Source organism: Mastigoproctus giganteus, chromosome 8, assembly GCF_048544385.1.
Source record: "Mastigoproctus giganteus isolate SK-2022 chromosome 8, ASM4854438v1, whole genome shotgun sequence".
Lineage (NCBI taxonomy): Eukaryota > Metazoa > Arthropoda > Arachnida > Uropygi > Thelyphonidae > Mastigoproctus > Mastigoproctus giganteus.
Window position 1 is genome coordinate 28,688,942 of NC_143582.1, and position 18,193 is coordinate 28,707,134.

At 33.4% G+C, this 18,193-nt stretch overlaps 1 protein-coding gene across 4 annotated transcripts in view; it reads right to left on the minus strand.

Moving 5' to 3' along the window:
* Dys (Dystrophin) overlaps nt 1-18,193 on the minus strand; it is a 932,899-nt gene that overhangs the window by 436,044 nt on the left and 478,662 nt on the right. For all 4 annotated transcript variants that reach the window (XM_090379791.1, XM_090379790.1, XM_090379788.1 and 1 more), the window contains exons 35-38: nt 14,371-14,523; nt 7,812-7,970; nt 7,162-7,395; nt 2,124-2,429 (exon numbers count right to left, since the gene is read on the minus strand). In XM_090379791.1, the coding sequence (XP_090235917.1) occupies nt 2,124-2,429; nt 7,162-7,395; nt 7,812-7,970; nt 14,371-14,523 (852 nt within the window). The remainder of the gene's footprint in view (nt 1-2,123; nt 2,430-7,161; nt 7,396-7,811; nt 7,971-14,370; nt 14,524-18,193) is intronic.

Sequence of the window (18,193 nt, forward strand, 5' to 3'; positions counted from 1 at the left end):
GTTGTGGCCTTGTTCAATGAGTCTGAAAATAAATGGAAGTGGTATACTGTAGTTCAAACTTCCTCCAACAGATTCTGGTACAGAGACTGTCCAATATGCAAACAAGCTGCAAGTAACAACCAGTTTCATCGGTAGTATTAATGTTCCATGTCACAATTTTTGATTAGAGCAATGAATGAATATGATATTTGCTTTAAACTGGGAAAATCTGCAACAGAAATGTATGAAACATTAAAAACTGTTTATGATGATGCAACATTAAATCATAACAGTGTTTGAATTGTATAAGTGGTTCAAAGATGGACATGAGGATGTTGATGATGATCCAAGAAGTGAGCATCTGTCTACCTCTCAAAAAGAGGCAAGAGTTGCAACAGTTTGAGAAATTGTGGGAAGAGATCATTGTTTGACCCACAAAATGATGGCTGATAAGCTGGATATGAATAAGGACACAATTCATCAAATCCTACATGAAGATTTAAGGAAAGGAAGGTCTGCACATGGATAAGTAGAGGCAATGAAGAGTGTCATGTGAAGACTTCATCCAGAGTTGTCAAGACAATCCTAATTGTCTTGACTGTGTTGTCACTGGAGATAAAGCATCACAGTATGCAGCTTCAAAATCATCACCAAGGCTCAAAATGTTTCATTTACAGAAGTCTGCTATTAAGATAATGCTGTTCATGTTTTTTGAAAAACAAGGTGTGATTCATAAGAAGTTTGTACCTGAAGGAAAGAGTCAATGCAGTGTTCTATGTACAGGTGCTTCAAAGACTACTCAAGTGCATTTCCCGGGTGCGGACGCAATTTCAAAAGGCAGCTGGTTATTATGAAGACATCTCTAACGAAACATGGCATTGTACAGGTCAACCAATTGCCCTACTCTCCTTATCTAGCACCAGTAGACTTCTCTTTCCAAAGATGTAAACTGGTTGCCTTCGGTAACTCTTTTAAGAAACTTTTTTAACTGTGTAATAAGTGGATTCAATCAAGTGGTGATTACTTTGAATAAAAATAAAACCATTTTTGAGCTCCTTCACTGTGTTCTTTTTATTGCACCAGTCCAGGACTTAGTTCTCTACTTTATTTCCGGATTTTTAAATTTTTTTTCCATTGTTCACATTTTTTGGAGAGCGCCAGATGGTTACCCTTATGATTTGGGCAATGAGGAGTGTTAATGGTACAATCAGATTGGTTGTGCTCCTTTGACCCAAAATTAAGACATGTTCACATATTATTAACAGGTTGCTGGTGACTGTTAGACAATTCATACTAAAATGCATAACTGACTAATCAGTACCAAAACAGGCAAACTGAATTTATACTAACAAAAGTAAATTTATGAAATACATTAGAGGTAGATAGTCTGTTCTCAATATCTTTATTGGAGTTATTTCTTGTAATGCTTCATCTAAAACAGAATCTTCTTTCATATGACTTAACATTCTTGCTTCTATATCTGAACTCAGGTTTGCTTCCTTAAGTTTTTTCTAAAATAAACCACAATAAATTTTATTTTTTTAAGATCAGGTTGACCAAGTTTGGTGAAACTTTGTCTGCATTCCTCACAATTCTGACAGTTACACAGCTTAATATTCATTGGTTGTAAATCTGAAGTGAGGTTTTTTTTTTTATTCTAGAATAACTGACAAGATTACAATTCAGTTTTGAGGAGTGCCTTAACAATTTAATAACCAGCAATTGAAATCTGCTCAAATATAAATAATTTCACAATTATATTGGTTTAATGTTATATTTATATAAACAAAGGCAGAATTTTTCTTATCTCAGACTAAATGGAAAATGCTTTATCAGTATCACTTATTCAAAAGGTAGACAATTTTCAAACTAAATTTTTTTCATGGCTTATGGTCACATTGAAATCTTCCTGTACAATCTGCTGTATAAAAAGAATTGCACAGCAGTTTGTAACTTTAAAATTTTGATCAATGAATTCAACTTGCAGAGCATTTGCTTAGTTTTATCATAATTTTATTCTTGTACATTTGTATTTTAAAATATTTGATATCTGGTATAAAAAAGTTTAAAAAAAAATTGTATGGCATACTTTTTTTATAAAAAAATAACCCACCTAAATATATAAATTAATTTTCAATGTTTACCTGTTGCTGCATTTCACTACTAGGGGCTATTTCTATCCTCTGCAATAGTGGAATCAGCTGAGCCACTAACATATCAGCTGCTGTTTGTAGCTTGGTCCATTGAGCTAAATGTTTCTGCAACTGTTGATTATGGACTTCAGCCATTTTCTGGATCACTAACCATTGATTCTGTAAATCACCCATCTGATGCTTCATTCTCTGAACTATGGCAGAATCTGTATTTCCTAGGCGCTGAAGAAGTTTATTCCATTCACCTGTTAAGGAGTCTGTCTGAGACTTTGCAGACTGAACTCTGTCCTTCATAGTCTACAGGAGTAGGGGGAAGGAAAAAATCAATTTTAGATCTGTTATACAAGAGACAGGAGAGTGTTCCATAATAATAAAATAAGGATATAATCTTTCTGGATGCAAATTTAGTGCTTAACTCTGTCAGAAATTTGCAATTAAATTCAATCTTTGGTCGTTAATACTGTACACAATACATATTTAAACATGCAGAATATACAAGAACAGGTAAAACTAAATACATAGAAAGAATTCATGATATGTTGGCAGAAAACTATTACTTCTACATCTGTTCACCCATGTCATGTCTCAAAGTTCACAATTCGTATAATTTTAATAATGAATGTTATCACACTTTGTAAACATTTTCCCTATTTATACACTCTATGCATCGTGCATGGGCATCCATATATTTTCTGCCTTTTTATCACATTCAACTTGAGATGACAATTGCATATATATACACAAAAACTCTTTACTGACTTGATGAAAAAAATAAATAAGTCTACATTAAAATAAAAGATACTACTAAATAAAAGTTACACATAAAGAAATATCTTAAGGATATTAGGATATTTTCTTATGTGTAACTGAGCTGGATTTACCAAAGATTAATATGCTGGTAATTTCTGAGAGCATGGATCTGCTTTTGTTTCAACATTCTGAATGCAGTTGAGAGAGAGAATTGTTTCAAGACTTTCTTTATTTCTTAATCAGGTAAGTGCTTTCACACTGAAGCTACTATAGAATATGACAACCATTCAACAGTTGGGCTGAGTAGTAAGGTTAACTGTAATGGATGCCTCCTTTTGATTTTTTTGTTCACCAAGACTTTGCTATTCCCGACAATATGGAGTTCTTGTGGATAAATTTCTTCTTTATATAACTTTTTTATTTTAATTTTTGCTATACTTTATTATTTTATATACAGAGTCATTATAAAGTCCTTGTGCAGTTTTAAATTTTCATAACTTCCATTCTATACATGATAAAATCAATATGTAAAAATGGTAAGGGAAAGAATTTATTACAGTTTTACATACAGTTATTCTTGGGATTGTTAATTCTCAACATGTCCACCGTCATTACGTATACAAACTGAGATATGATTCTAAAGTTCTACAAATACATTTTGCAGCTGATTTTCAGTAATAACCTGAATCATATTAGTTATTCTAGTACGAAGATCATCTAAAGAGTGAGGCTTTGTTGAATAAACAATATTCTTAACATGTCCCTATAGAAAAAAATCTAATGGGCTCAAATCTGGTGAGTGTGGTGGCCAAGAGGTCAGTCCACTTCTTCCAATCCATCTGTTAGGAAAATTTTCATTCAGAAACTGCCTAACAGTTAGAGCAAAGTGACAAGATGCACCATTTTTCTGAAGCACTGTATCGCCTATAAGTCCTAAGCGTGTTTGTTCAGGAATAAAGTAATTCTGCAACATTTCCAAATAACTCTCACTATTAACAACCTGTCCTTGGCCTTCCAGGTCATGATTTATCATTGACGGAACCTGTTTCTTTAAACTTTTTCATCCAGTTTGTTATGGAATTCCTGTGTGGTGCATCTTTGTTGCAATGGGTTCTAAATCTTTTTTTTTTACTGTGATTACAGACTTTAACTTGGCCAACCACAGCACACAATTTACTTTCTCTTCTATTGAAGCCATTTAGTCAAGCCAAATTCTGCAAAAATATAATAATAATAATAACAAAATTTTTGCTAAACTAGAATAAAATAAATGGATCTCTCATAGCACATACTAAACCACTAAATTGCATTTCTAACATTTTTTACAGATTGATTTTATCATGTATATAACAGCAAATTTAAAACTACACAATGACCCTGTATACATAATAAATAAATCTGCAGCCATTGTCAATCCACTGCAGGATGGAAGTCTCCCTAACAGGTCCATTTCCCTCAAGTCATGTTGAGGGAAATGGACCATAATCTACCACACTGGTCCATGCAGGCTGGCAGATCAACTGTATTTAGCAGTCAGGGGTTTGAACCCCAATCTACTCAAAGAGCATGTGCTACTGCACTCCCACTTCTGACCACTTGGCTACAGAGGCCTTATATATCCCCCCCGCTCCAAATTTTTCCCATTTGAAAGCACTAGCTGCAGGGAATGGAAATTCAACAAACAGTGTATACTTTCATATGTACTTTCTAAAATATTCCTTCTAATTCAATGTGGTGTAGTGCAAAACAGGTATAATATGAAATCAAATTGTAGAAATCAAACCTTCCATCTGGCCAATGATCATCAATATGGATTCTGTCAGTGTCATCCAATGTTGATATATTAGCTTATGTTGCTCCTCTTTGGATAAATTTGATGTAAAAATCTGGTGCTCTTGTCATTTCTAAGGCTTTTAATCATTTCACATAAAGGTCTTCTACACAAGCACTCATCTGATTGCCTCTGACTGTTTTTGCTGTCTCCTAACTTCTCCATTAATGCTGATGCTCCCTAAGGCTCAGTTCTTTCTCCCACTCTTTCTCTTGTATATTAACAGTCTTCTTCCACTAACTGCAAGTTTTATCCATAGTTTCGCTGATGGTAGCACAATACATTCCACCTTTCAGTTTGAGAAGTCTCCCCCTGCAGAAAAGAGCCTCAACTTCTTGAAAATCCACCACTAATTCCTTAAATGGAATTCCCATGCAATAGTTTACAAACTTTGCCCATCTTCGTACTTCTTCCTCATTTTCACCTTCATTTCTAAATTAATTTTGTTTTGTTTCCTAGCACTGCCACCACTTTCACTTCATCATTCTAATAAGTAAATAGGAATGAAGGGAAGATTCTGAAAATTATATATGTTTTTTATATGATTGAAGATTTCAGTGAAGGAGAAACATATTTCACCATAATACCATAACAAAGAAACCCACACAATTCCAATTATCGGTATTATCAGAAATGCAATAAGATCGAGTTTACTACCCATGTATATTGTGCTAACAGAAAAGCTCAATAAACCGGAAAGTGCAAATTGTTTTTATTGTTTTATGGCCGTGACCTCCAGAAACATGGTTCAGAAAAATGTCACAAAGGTGTCCAAAATTGATTCTTATAACTGAACATACGATAATAATGAAAATGTAGTGCATTTTAATAATTTGAATTGGTTTTTTGAAATTTTATTCTATAAATTAACCAGCACCTACTTATTTTATGTTACGGTGGGCTTACTATTGTCTCTGACCGGACCACGTAGCCTTCATCTCAGCAAATAGCAGTGTTTGTAAATGTGTTGGCAAGAATGTCATCCTCTACTCACAGTTAGAACGGAAGACATAAAGGTGTACAAATGATGACCCTTCTCAGAATTGGTCCATTGCATTTGCCAAATGGCCTCCAATTCATTGTTGATCCACCTTCATTTGAATGGTAAATCAGGTGGTGCAGCAGTCCGCCCCACCAGGCACGACCTATGCCAAAAATCTGCCTAGGGACTCCCCTCTTAAGGGTGTAATGCAGCATACTGTGCCACAACCAGCGTAACTGGCACCTTACCAGCAAGCACGCATAGCATATCTATCGATGCAGTCCTGCAAGCTCTGGTGATGCCCAGAAGAGCAAAGTATTGAGCAGACAACAGTATCCATTGGATATGTGAACGTTCAATGTGCCGTCCCAAGTGCCAGCCACATACGTCAGGATCAGGATAAAGATGTTATCATAAAGGAGGTGGAGAGCATCCCTCCAAAACTAGAAGAAGGATAGAAGAAAAAGGAAGTACTGAAAGTGAGAGATAAATCGAAAGAATGCAAATATCCTAAATGATATAATGAATTAAATTAAATTATAGGCGGAATTGTTAAGCCAATTAAAAAGGAGTGAACTGTAAAGCAAAAGTAATAAGTTAAAAAATAAAAGAACAGCAAGCATCAGATAAAGGTGGAAAAATTTAGTAAAATAGTTTTTTTTTGGGGGGGGGGGGTAAGGAAAAATAAATAAACAAAAATATTTCATCAGGGGACTACACCTACACATAATTAGGCATTGATATTATGTATCAATGCCTAATTATGTATTAGTGCACATAATCAGGTGTAGTCTCCTGATGAAATACATGTATTATGTATCAATATATATGTTTAAACTTGTATCAGATTTTTTTTTTTTTTTTTTTTGTAATTTTCTTCCCCTCTCTTTAGACTATTTTACTTAATTTTTTCCACCTTTATCTGATGCTTGCTATTCTTTTATATTTTTAACTTATTACTTTTGCTTTACAGTTCACTCCCTTTTAATTGGCTTACCAATTCAGCCTATAGTTTGATTTAATTCGCCATATTATTTTCATTCTTTCAATCTATCTCCCACCTTCAATACTTATTTTTCTTCTATCCTTCTCCTTATAGTTTGGCATTTTGTGTAATTCACACCTCATTCTAACTGCTTTTCAACAGAAGGCATAATGTTTTATTACTTCTACCACATATATATATATACTTTTGTATCCTTTGCTGCTGCTGCTGCTGCTTAGGTACAACCGTCATATTACTTTTATCACTCAATTAACTTTTCGCCTCATATTAATCATTTTATATATATATATATATTGTGTGTGTGTGTGTGTGTGTGCGCGCGCGCGCGAGTGCGTAAACTCAAGTTGAAGCTATTTCTATGTCAACTGCAGCTATCCCATTTCATATGCATCATTTCTTTAATAAGCACAAATTAAATTGGGCTAAAAACAAACAATATTATAACACTCAAAACAGGTACCTTAGTCATAGTCTGCAGTTCCTGAGTAACGTCAACAGCCTGAAGTTTCACTTTTTCTTTTAAATCATCTTCCAAAGCTTCCAAATTTAAAGATACATTTCTGATTTTGGTTTCAAAGTCCTCAAGGCGAGGTGATCCAGGTTCAGAAGATGGCAACTGAACAGGAGATGCTCGAAGCTGGGTAACAATACTTCTCTGAACCTCAATTACCATTTCTGACCTGACCTGTTGTTTCTGTTAAAAACAATTAAGAATCATAAAAAGTTTTGTTAAAAAAATGTAGCGTGTAATTTTTAAACTTATGATTGTCTCATAGTCCTCAAAACAAAACAAACTATTGCTTTTATTTATAGTACAAGGCCACTATACTTTAAATAAAGTAAAGCTATTAAAGTACTCTCTTTTTACATGCAGTGTTGAAAAGACAAGCATTTATTACAATGAAAATGAATACAGTTTTGGCAATAATGAAGAAAAGACATTTAACCATTTTCATTTTGTTAGCAACCATACTAAACAAAAGAAGTTTTTATTGGGATCAGGCCACTTAAATATAATGTTTTAGATATCCTACTAACTGACATCACTTCCTGACAATGATTATGAAAAAGTACAAAAAAAATTTGTAATACCAAATTGTGATAACTTGCCCTAATTTTTGAAGCCACAGCCTCCCACCTCTGATTTAGATGAATCAGCTCGGGTTCCACAGCTTGTTGATATTTGTTGCCTTTCTTCATCAAATCAAGAGCAAGATCTCTAAGGCTCTCTACTTTACTGCTCATGTCACCCAACTCTATTTGTAGCCTCTGTAAAAAGCACAATTCACACATATGTATATATATTTAAGTAAATTCTTAAATTTCTAATATACATCTCTGCAGGACATTCATTCATTTCCAGAAAACAAGATTATAAATTATAGAAAAATCAATACAGTTACCTTAGAAGGCTGAAATGGTATTTTATAGTATGCACTAACAAATAATTGATAGAGCATCTATCATTAAAATCCCTTCGAAATTATACAAGCTTAGTATTGCAATCCATATCTGTCATCAGCCATATCTGTTCCCAACACATTTATAGTTCTTGCTACTTTGCATATGGCTGTTCAAGACCTATAGTATGAGAGGGATTCAAAAGAGATTTGTATTCACCCAGAACTAGTGAAATAAAGATGAATTTTTATTTTGTTTGACACCTTGGAATCTCTATAGCAACCACACAAATTTTGGCTTTGATCTGACAATTCAGTTTTTTTTTTCTTTTTTTTTTTCAGTGCTGAATAAAGTAAAGTGTCACAATGGATTAAGTGGAATACAGATCAATTATATGGTTCCTCTTTCTGCAAGAGAAAACACCCAAAACAATCCACAAAAAATGGTCACTATTTATAGAGAAGACTGCCTAGGTTACAGTGTTGTTGCACATTAATATAAACAATTCAAATATAAAAAAAACTTCAGTGCATGATGAAGAAATCCCAGGATGCCCAGCAACTGCTGTAACAGAAGGTGTATTGCAAAAATTAAGGCTTTTATCCTGGAAGATTGCTGTATAGCTGATTAGCATCAAAGAACTAGCTGACAGCTCCAAATTAGTGTACATTCTGTAGAGAACATCCATCAACAGTTGCATATGAGTAAAGTGTCTGACCCTTACCAGAAGAAGGAAAGAACATAATGTGCACATGAAATGTAGATGTGCCAGGAAAAGCAAGAGGAGTTTTTTCCATGGCTTGAAATGTGAGGATGAAATGTGGATCCACCACTATGATCCCAAAAATAAACATGTCAAAAAAATGGAGGCATGCAGAATATCCCCCCAAAAAAGGAAGGTACAATCAAGTGCTGGAAAAGTGATCCTATCAGTTTTTTGGATCAGCATGGGGTAATACTAACAAATTACCTTCAAAAGGGCTGTACTGTGATGGTGAAATATTATTTCCACCTCCTCATAAAGCTACACATGCTACTATAAAAGAAAAAAGACAAGGAGAGCTGTCAAAAGGCATGCACCTGCATCACAATAATGTCCCTGCATATTCCTTGCATGCTGCAGTGAGGTATGCCCACGAATGTGGGTTTGAAATATTGCCCTGACTTTGCAACCCTCAGAATTCTTCCTCTTTTCTGCTTTGAAGTCCTTTCTTCATGGAAATCACTTTGCTGCTGATGATGAAGTGATTTCTGCTACAGAGTCGTGATATGAAAGACAGTCAGAGGAATTCTACAAAACTGGCCTGCAGAAGTGTATTGAGAAGTGGCAAAATGTGTCATTTTGTCTAATGACTATGTTGAAAAAGTGTAATACAAGGTTTGTTTCAACCTTTCGTCACAACTACTTCTGGGTGAATACAAATCTTTTTTAAACCCCCTCTTCATATATTTCCCAAAATATTTATATACCACTAATTTACAAATATTTTTAACCCCTCCTCATATATTCCCCAAAATATTAATCTATCACTAATTTTCAAGGAAATGCATGCTTATTAAGATAATTTATAATGTACAAGCTACCTGTCTCTGGGAATACTCCTACAAAAACTCATGTTATTTCCAGTATCACCCTGTATTATGCATAATACAGGGTGATTCAAAACAAGCCAATCCTATTTTGCATATACCAATCACACCTAGTTGATTAATACAGGAGGGGTACCTTGATACATTTAAGATTAGTATAAGGACATTACTGTAGCCTGTATTTGCAGAATTATCTGCATCATCTGGTTGAACTATTGTTTAAAACCAAAGTAGAAAAGCATACAAAATACTATTATTATAGAGAATAGTATGCCCCACACAGCAATAAAATCAAATAGTGTGCAAAAAAAAAGAATGAAAATATTTATAGAGCAGTGAATAGCTATAAGTGAATGCAAAACAAAGAAAATACTCCAAGTATAACATCATACAAAGTATTAGTATCAGCATGGAATTCAGTAACATTTTGATGTACAGCATTCAGTTCTTGCTGAAGGAAGAAAGCTTAGTTTAATTCCTATTAAACATTTGTATTGTTTCGTCAGCAGAGCAGCCTATTTTTCTTTCTTCACATATTAAATTCCAAGCTATGGAGAAGAAAATGCAATATATGATTCCCAACTGTATAAAACATCAACCAAAGTATGCACCTTTAACAGAGAAACTTCCAATATTGAAAAAAACATAAATAAAATAAAATAATAATAATGCTAAATTATTATTAAATTAATGGATATGAAGAATATATCTAAGAAAAGGATTTCATATTAAAATACCCTTCAGAATACTCTGAAAGGAGTATTCTTCACATGGTTCTCATTCACATGCATCCATACGAACAAGAATCTGGTACAGGAGTTTATAATGTTTATAAACTTTAAAAAAATGTGAGAACTGAACCATCCAAAGAGCTGAAGCAGCTATATAGCTATGTGGGTTTTTTTTTTTTTTTTTCTTTTTAAATAAAAACCCCAAACACAAAAGGTATCAGAACCTATATAGTATGCAGACTACTAAGTACTATAAATTCTAATACCTTTTGTTTGTTTTTGTAAAAAAAAAAATAAATAAATATATACATATATACATACCAAGCGATCACTGAATTATGACCACCTACCTAATACCCTCCTGGGATACTGCCTGCATGGATAGCAGCCACTATTCACTTAGGAATGGACTCCACTAGATGTCTGAAGCATGCTTGCATATTCCTATGTACATATATAGGAATCTGCAGCCATGCTGCCTGCAAAGCTTTCCAAATTGTTGGTTGTGTGTGTACTTCACTTCCTATTCCAAAACATTGCACAAGTGTTCAACTGTGAGATGAACTTTATGCTCACAGCAAGAAAAAAAAAAAAAAAAACTTTGCCTTCACAAAGAGTTGCATTAGTAGTTGTGCTACTTTCAAATAATAGAATGCACAGTGATGCTCCGACATTTAATACAGGTTCATTATTTTTGAGAGGAACCTCACAGGTGCAATGCCAAAACCACTAGAGAAATGGTTAGAAAGGGATAGAAATGTTAAATTCCTAGGTGATGCACTTTCTTTGAACACCAGTATACTGTTATACACTGTAATTAAAAGTAATTTAGTAAGAAAAACTGCAAAAAAGCAAGCAACCAACCAGTATTAATCTCAAAGATACAGTTTATAAGTTCAGCTAGTAAGAAGCCAGCTAAAAACATTAGAAATACCATTCCAGACTCTAAACGTTTACCAATATCCCAACATCTTAGCTCTAACTGGGAATACAGTTTTTCCATAATTTACAGTGACCACAATATGGTCACTGTAAATTATCTTCTACTATATAATATGTATCATTCATTATCTTCTACTAAAATATGTATAATAAAAAACGCTTGTTTTTATTGTTTAACTTTATTTATTTCAGTGTTTTTAATACGTACACAGTAGACTCTCGATTTTCCAGGATAATTGATTTCCCGGTTAATCCAACTTACTGTTATTGCAGGTGCATCATCACCTGCAATAACAGTAAGTTCCCAACATACATAAGAGGTACATTTCAGGACCTCTTACGTAAGTCAAGTACAAAATTACAAAAACCACAATGTCCTTAGAAGAATGAAGAAAAATAGTTATATATTTTTAATTAGTTCAATTCAAACTTTATCTGGGGACAGCGGTGAAGTAGCCAGAGTGGCACATAAGAAAATAAAAAATAAAAGGAAGAAAAAAAACGCATGTTATTGTACTGTAAAAACTGATATGTATTTCTTAGCTTTGGTCATTATAGTTGACCTTCATTGGTCCCGATCGCTTTACCACTTCTCGCATTCTCTCTTTCTCCTTCATTGTGTTCACCATTGCCACTGACAAATCGGAATTCCATGCGATACTTGTTAATGTTTGGCCATTTTCATACATCCTTATTATTTTAATTTTCTGATCAGACTCGATCGCTTTCCTTTTCTTGATAGATTTACTAGTACCATTGTCACTTATTCTCTTAGTTGGCATCATGATAACGATCAAAATTAAATTTTCTGAAAAGAACTTCACAAGGTTATCACCCCAAGCAAGCTCACATTTTACTAAAGCACATTTCTGGAGGTCACTGCCAAAAAACAATAAAAGCAATTTGCACTTTCCGGTTTATTGGGCTTGTCTGTAGTGTAACCAATTATAAACGGGTAGTAAACATGATCTTATTGCATTTGCTATGGTACCGATAGCCGAAATTCTATGGGTTTTTACATTATTGTGGTGAAGTGTGTGTCTCCTTTACTGAAATCTTCAGTCATATAAGTCCAAATCTACATAAGTTGGGGACTTACTGTATCGAAAAATGTTCAGCAATCTACATAAAATGTATAGCTATAGATAAAAAATGAAAAAACTGACAACGCACTACTCTTGTTTCCAATATTGGACATGCATTTATATTTTACGATGTCGATTTTAAATCGGATAGCTTCCCTTTATTTTTTACAATGTCACATATGGTTTGGTCACCAACATTATAATGGTTCTTTAGAGATTTAACAAATGCACCGTTTTCAAACTTTTGAATAATTTCAAGTTTTTGTTTAATTGAAAGCACAACTCTTGCATTTGCCCATCATTTTCGCGATTCCTAAAAAAAAATTTTTTTTTTTTAAAAGTTACTATAAAAAAGAATTCTGACATCTCTGACATAAATAACGAAACAAAATTTGTCTGTCCTTTTGTGGTGCAACGGAACACAACAATTGATGCGACGCACTAAAACACTAAACATTTGATCATTTTATTTTTTTTTGAGCGGCGGATGTGAAACAGCCGGGATTGCAAGATAATAGGTAAACTAATTTGCAAAATATCTGTTTATACCTATTCTAGTTATTACTTGAATTTTATGATTTCTGGTTGATTTTTTTTTTTTTTTTTTTTGTAGTCTTGAAGTGTCTTGGTTAATCCAATCCCGGTAAATTGAGAGTCTGCTGTATATATATATATATATATATATATATATATATATATATATATACATATATATACAGAGTAACTCCTTAAGTTGTCAATCATATGTGGTGAAAGTAGTCTTTATAAAAAAAAAAAAAAAACACCTTTCGATTTAACAGAAATTCGGCAATATTGGACACTCCTTCCTCCTATCAGTCTGTAAAATTGATGGTTTACTGTACTAAGCACTCTGAAAATACTGTACATGTTATGCATTAAGTTGCATAGTTGCTTTTCTAATAGTAAATTTTAAAAAATAAATGTAATATTTCTGTGTTATTTCTGTAATATTTCTGTTTGGTAAAATTAAATATCAGTAAAATATAAAATATTTCATAAAACAGGCATCATCACCTGCAACAACAGTTAGATGGTCTAAGGAATTGGCTCACAGATATGGAAGACAAAATAAGCAGGATAGGATATATTGGAACTGATTTGCCTGCACTGAAAAATCAGTCAGATATGCTGAAGGTAAAAAAAGAAGGAAGTAGCCTATGTGTAGGCTATAGTTTTTAGAATATTTTTCAAATTTTAAAACTCAGTTTTCACTTTTATACTGTAATTCAATTTTAATTGGTTCATTTCATTGTTATTTTAATGCTCTTTAATTATCTAATTGTAATTTTATTTCATGATTTATTTTTAGGGTACACATGCATTTATTTTTTTATTCTAGCAGGTGTGATGACATGGTCAATGTTCACAAGTGCATAAAGTGACCATTACTTTATCTATTTCTATCTGTCTGCTTTTAATAATTTGACTCCCAGTGAATAGATTTTCATGAAATTTTATATTTAGATCTTTTATAAAGATTTATCAGGCCTTCCTAAATTTCATCAAGAATTAATAAATAACAAGTTTGCATGTGTATATGTTTTGCATAGTTGGAGTTAACTGTAAAAGGTAAGTCAAACTAGACTAATTTTACAAATGCAATGTGAAAGCACTGCACACACATCTGCATGTGGTTGTTTATATTTATATTTGTGATGCTAGTCATTAATGTAACATACCATCGTGAAAAAGGGTTAGAAATGTGAAATTTCTAGGTGATGCACTTTCTTTGAACACCAGTACTGTAATACACTGTAATTAAAAATAATTTAGTAAGAAAAACTGCAATATATACAACTGGAAATATTTCTTACAATAATTTCATTTAAATGTAATATGATTATAATATTTTATTATATGAAATGTACTATAATCAATTAGCTTTAATTAAAAGCTTACCCTAAATGTTTTCATTTCTGATTCAGGTAACTGCTCATCAGAAGTAAGCTTTTCTGTCATATTTAAAAATTTTTCTGCTGAATCTAACCAAGATTTCACATTGTTAAGAGATGTTAAAAACTCCTGTTTATCATTATCACCTTTTGAAAGCCCCTAAAGGACAAAATGTTTAAATATTTAATTATGCAACTTCTAAAATTGGCATGTATATATTTACTACATTAGCAACATAATATGTAATTCTAATATCACATAAATCAAACTTATTTATTCAAAAATTATCCCTTTAGGTGCATCTTGCACATGTTGGAGAACCCTGGTATATTTTTTTTTATCTGTTTGTACATACATAATAATGTGCTATCGGCTGAACAAATTTTGCTGAAATTTGATATCTGGGGTTCTTATTAAAATTTATCAAGCAAATTCAATTTTGCTGCATCGGTTAATTTGGTTGGTTGGTTGGTTGGTTGGTTGGTTGGTTGGGTGAGTGAGTGTGCACTTTTATCCAAATAAATACTGGAATTTCAATGATAAAACTTTGTTTTATCATTGAAATTCCAGTGCATCATCCTTTGTGAGGATGATGCACAACAAATCTATGGATCCTATACCTTTTACTTCCATTAAAATGTATTCCAGGAGAGGATGGTAAATCCTCATTTTAACAGACAGAAATAATAGACAGTGTCAACTGAACCACGATTTTCATCTGTATGGGACCCAGTAATGTAACCACCTCAGTCTGATAGTATTTTCTATCAATTAAAATATTTTTACAACAAAGTGTCAGGAGTCAGACCTTTCTTCGCTATCACCTGTCAACAGCTCAGTGAGTAGGTCAGGCATCAGTAGAGAATCATCTGACCCTCCAGTGAGGGTACTTGAGGATTCTTAAGATTCTGACTAAGCTTTAGTAAGCTTCCATTCACACAAAACAACAGAGAAAAATTTCAAGCTTTTCTACTCTACATAAGGGTAGTAAAATACAGTATCACAACATTTAAAGTTATTCCACAGTACAGCACTTTTTCACATACAAATAAAGCAAGTTATTACGGCAATTAACAGCAGAAATTGAATTGAATAAGGAAGTAACAAACCATCTGCACACATGCCCAGTGTAGTCATTAAAAAAGTGCACAATATCTTGCCACAAGTGACATTATGTCTCAGCAAGTATAGTCAGGCATACAAAGTGCACTTATTTATAATATGTAGTCTACTTTTACTAATTCATCTGCTAACTTGGCAAATGAACTGCATAAAATGTAAACTATGATAATAAAGACACCTAATACATATAGGCTAATGTATTATGCATGTATATAATTCATCCAGAAAAGAATTCTTTCAATTAAATCACTACTCAAGAATTAAAAAAGTGCCATTCCTAAATGAAGCAGTATTACCATGACAGAAAAATATATTAAAATTATACTGCTCTACATTAAACATCAAAAAAATACATGAGAGAAAAGACAGTAATCTTCTCTATATATACACCAAAGATTAATGCCTATGTAATATAATATACATGCATATATAAAAAATGCTTAATATTTCTGATGGAAAAAATTTTAAATCAATAGTAAAATTTTAAATTCTCTATATAATGGTTACTAAAACTTGTGTTGAAAACAAGATTTTTACCTCGATTGTGAGGTAGATGAAAATGTCCACAGTCTTTCAGCATGCAAAAACACATAAAAATGCAAGTTATCTTCAAAGTTTTAAGTTTTTAAAGTAATACATTGCAACAACTTTCTTTTTTGAATTAGCAATGCCATATTAAAAGACAATACAGTAAACCCTCGCTAATTCGGTTACAGTTAATCCAAATCAAAATATGAAAATTCTATTCACAGTTGAGTACTTTGAAAGACACATGGAATTTAGTTAGGCAAATGAGTAACTCTCACTGTATGCTGATTGACTGTGCAGAGAGAGAGACTGAACATACGTTACATTGTCTTGTGTGTTGTTCAGTATTGTTGCTGACTCTGAGTCAGACGGATGTTATTGCTTATATCGCTTAATTTGTGTACTTCTTTATACGTATATACATACAAGGGGGTATCAAAAAGTTCATACCCTAACATAGATAAAACATCAGTAGGAATATGCTGTTTTTAATATAAATTATCTACATATTCAATAACTAACATTTGAAATTTCATTCTCATAGGTGATCGTACACCAGAGGTGGAGCCCGGAATCTGAGGAAGGATGCTAGGGTTGACAAAGTGGAGTATCGAGCAGTGATCAACTTCCTGCATTTGCATGGCAAGAAAGCTCAGGAAATTGACGAAGAAATGAAAGCAGTGCATGGGAAGAATTTTCCATCCTTTGACACTGTAAAAAAGTGGAAATGGGAGTTGCAGTGCGGTCATACAAGTGTCTTTGACAAGCCAAGAGAAGGAAGGCCATCAATATCCACAGACAGTGAGACGGTTGCAAAGGTTGAGCAGCTGGTGCTGAGTGACAGACATGTGACAATTCATTTCATCACAAATGCAGCGGGAATTAGTTATGGGTCTCCCACAGCATTTTACATGACCATCTGCACATATCTAAGGTCTCCAGATGATGGGTTCCACGATTGTTGATGCCTTTGCAGAAGCAATGTCGAATGCAATGTTCTTGCCAAGTGTTGGATTTGTGTAATGCAGATGTTGAGAACTTTTTTGATTGGTTGGTGACAAATGATGAATGCTGGGTGTACCACTATGATCCGGAGACTAAAGACCTGTCAGAGCAGTGGAAGCACACCTTCTCTCCACCTCCCAAAAAAAGGCAAAGACCACTCCATCTGCAAAGAAAGTGATGTTGTCCGTTTGGGACAGAAAAGGGGTTATCCTGACAGATTACCTACCTCATGGTTCCACACTTACTGGAGAATACTACAGAAATCTTTTTAAAAAGTTATGCAATACTTTGAGGGTGAAAAGGCATGGAATGTTAACTAAAGGTGTCCAACTTCTGTGAGACAATGCACCAGCTCACAGGGCCGTTTACCCCACCAAACTTTGTTGCTCAGTATGGCTTCGAACTATCGTAGCACCCACCCTATTCTCCTAACCTAGCACACCAGAATTTTCTTGTTTTGAGAAATGAGGAAACCATTGTGTGAACTCCACTTTGATTCGTCTAGGGAAGTCATCAATGAAGTGGAATCGTGGTTTCAGCAAAGAGTGTGGACTTCTATGATCAAGGCATTAAACAACTGATCCATAGAGGGAAGAAACACGTTACTATATGTAGAGAGTACATAGAAAAGGATTAAAGTTCCTATGAAGTTTCGCCTTTCCAGGGCTATTATTTCTAGGTAAGGGTATGAACTTTTTTTGATACTGCCTCGTATGTACATAAGTTAACGTATTTTATATAATAATGGGTTCTAAAGAATTAAAAAGTGAAATAAAAAGAAAACACTTGACTTTAACTATCATTAACAAGCTCAAATTGATAGAACAACTTGAAAATGGTGGAAACAAACTTAAAAAAGGTGTTCCTGGAGGAAAAAATTGCTGAAGAATTTGGTATCGGCCAACAGGCTGTGTCAGATATTAAAAATAATGTATAAGGACATTTCCCTTAAAATTCGATTTGTGGAGTGATAAAAGCAATGTCAAATAGGCAGACATTTAAAAAGCCAAAAGAAGTGTTGCTGGAAGAATCTGTATTTAAGTGGTATTCACAGCAACTATCAAGTGGCATTCACATGCAACACCAGCACCATATAATAAAGGTATAAAAAGACTAAATACATACATTTATCCATCTATCGATGGACAAATGTATTGTCTTTTTATAGTTTTTA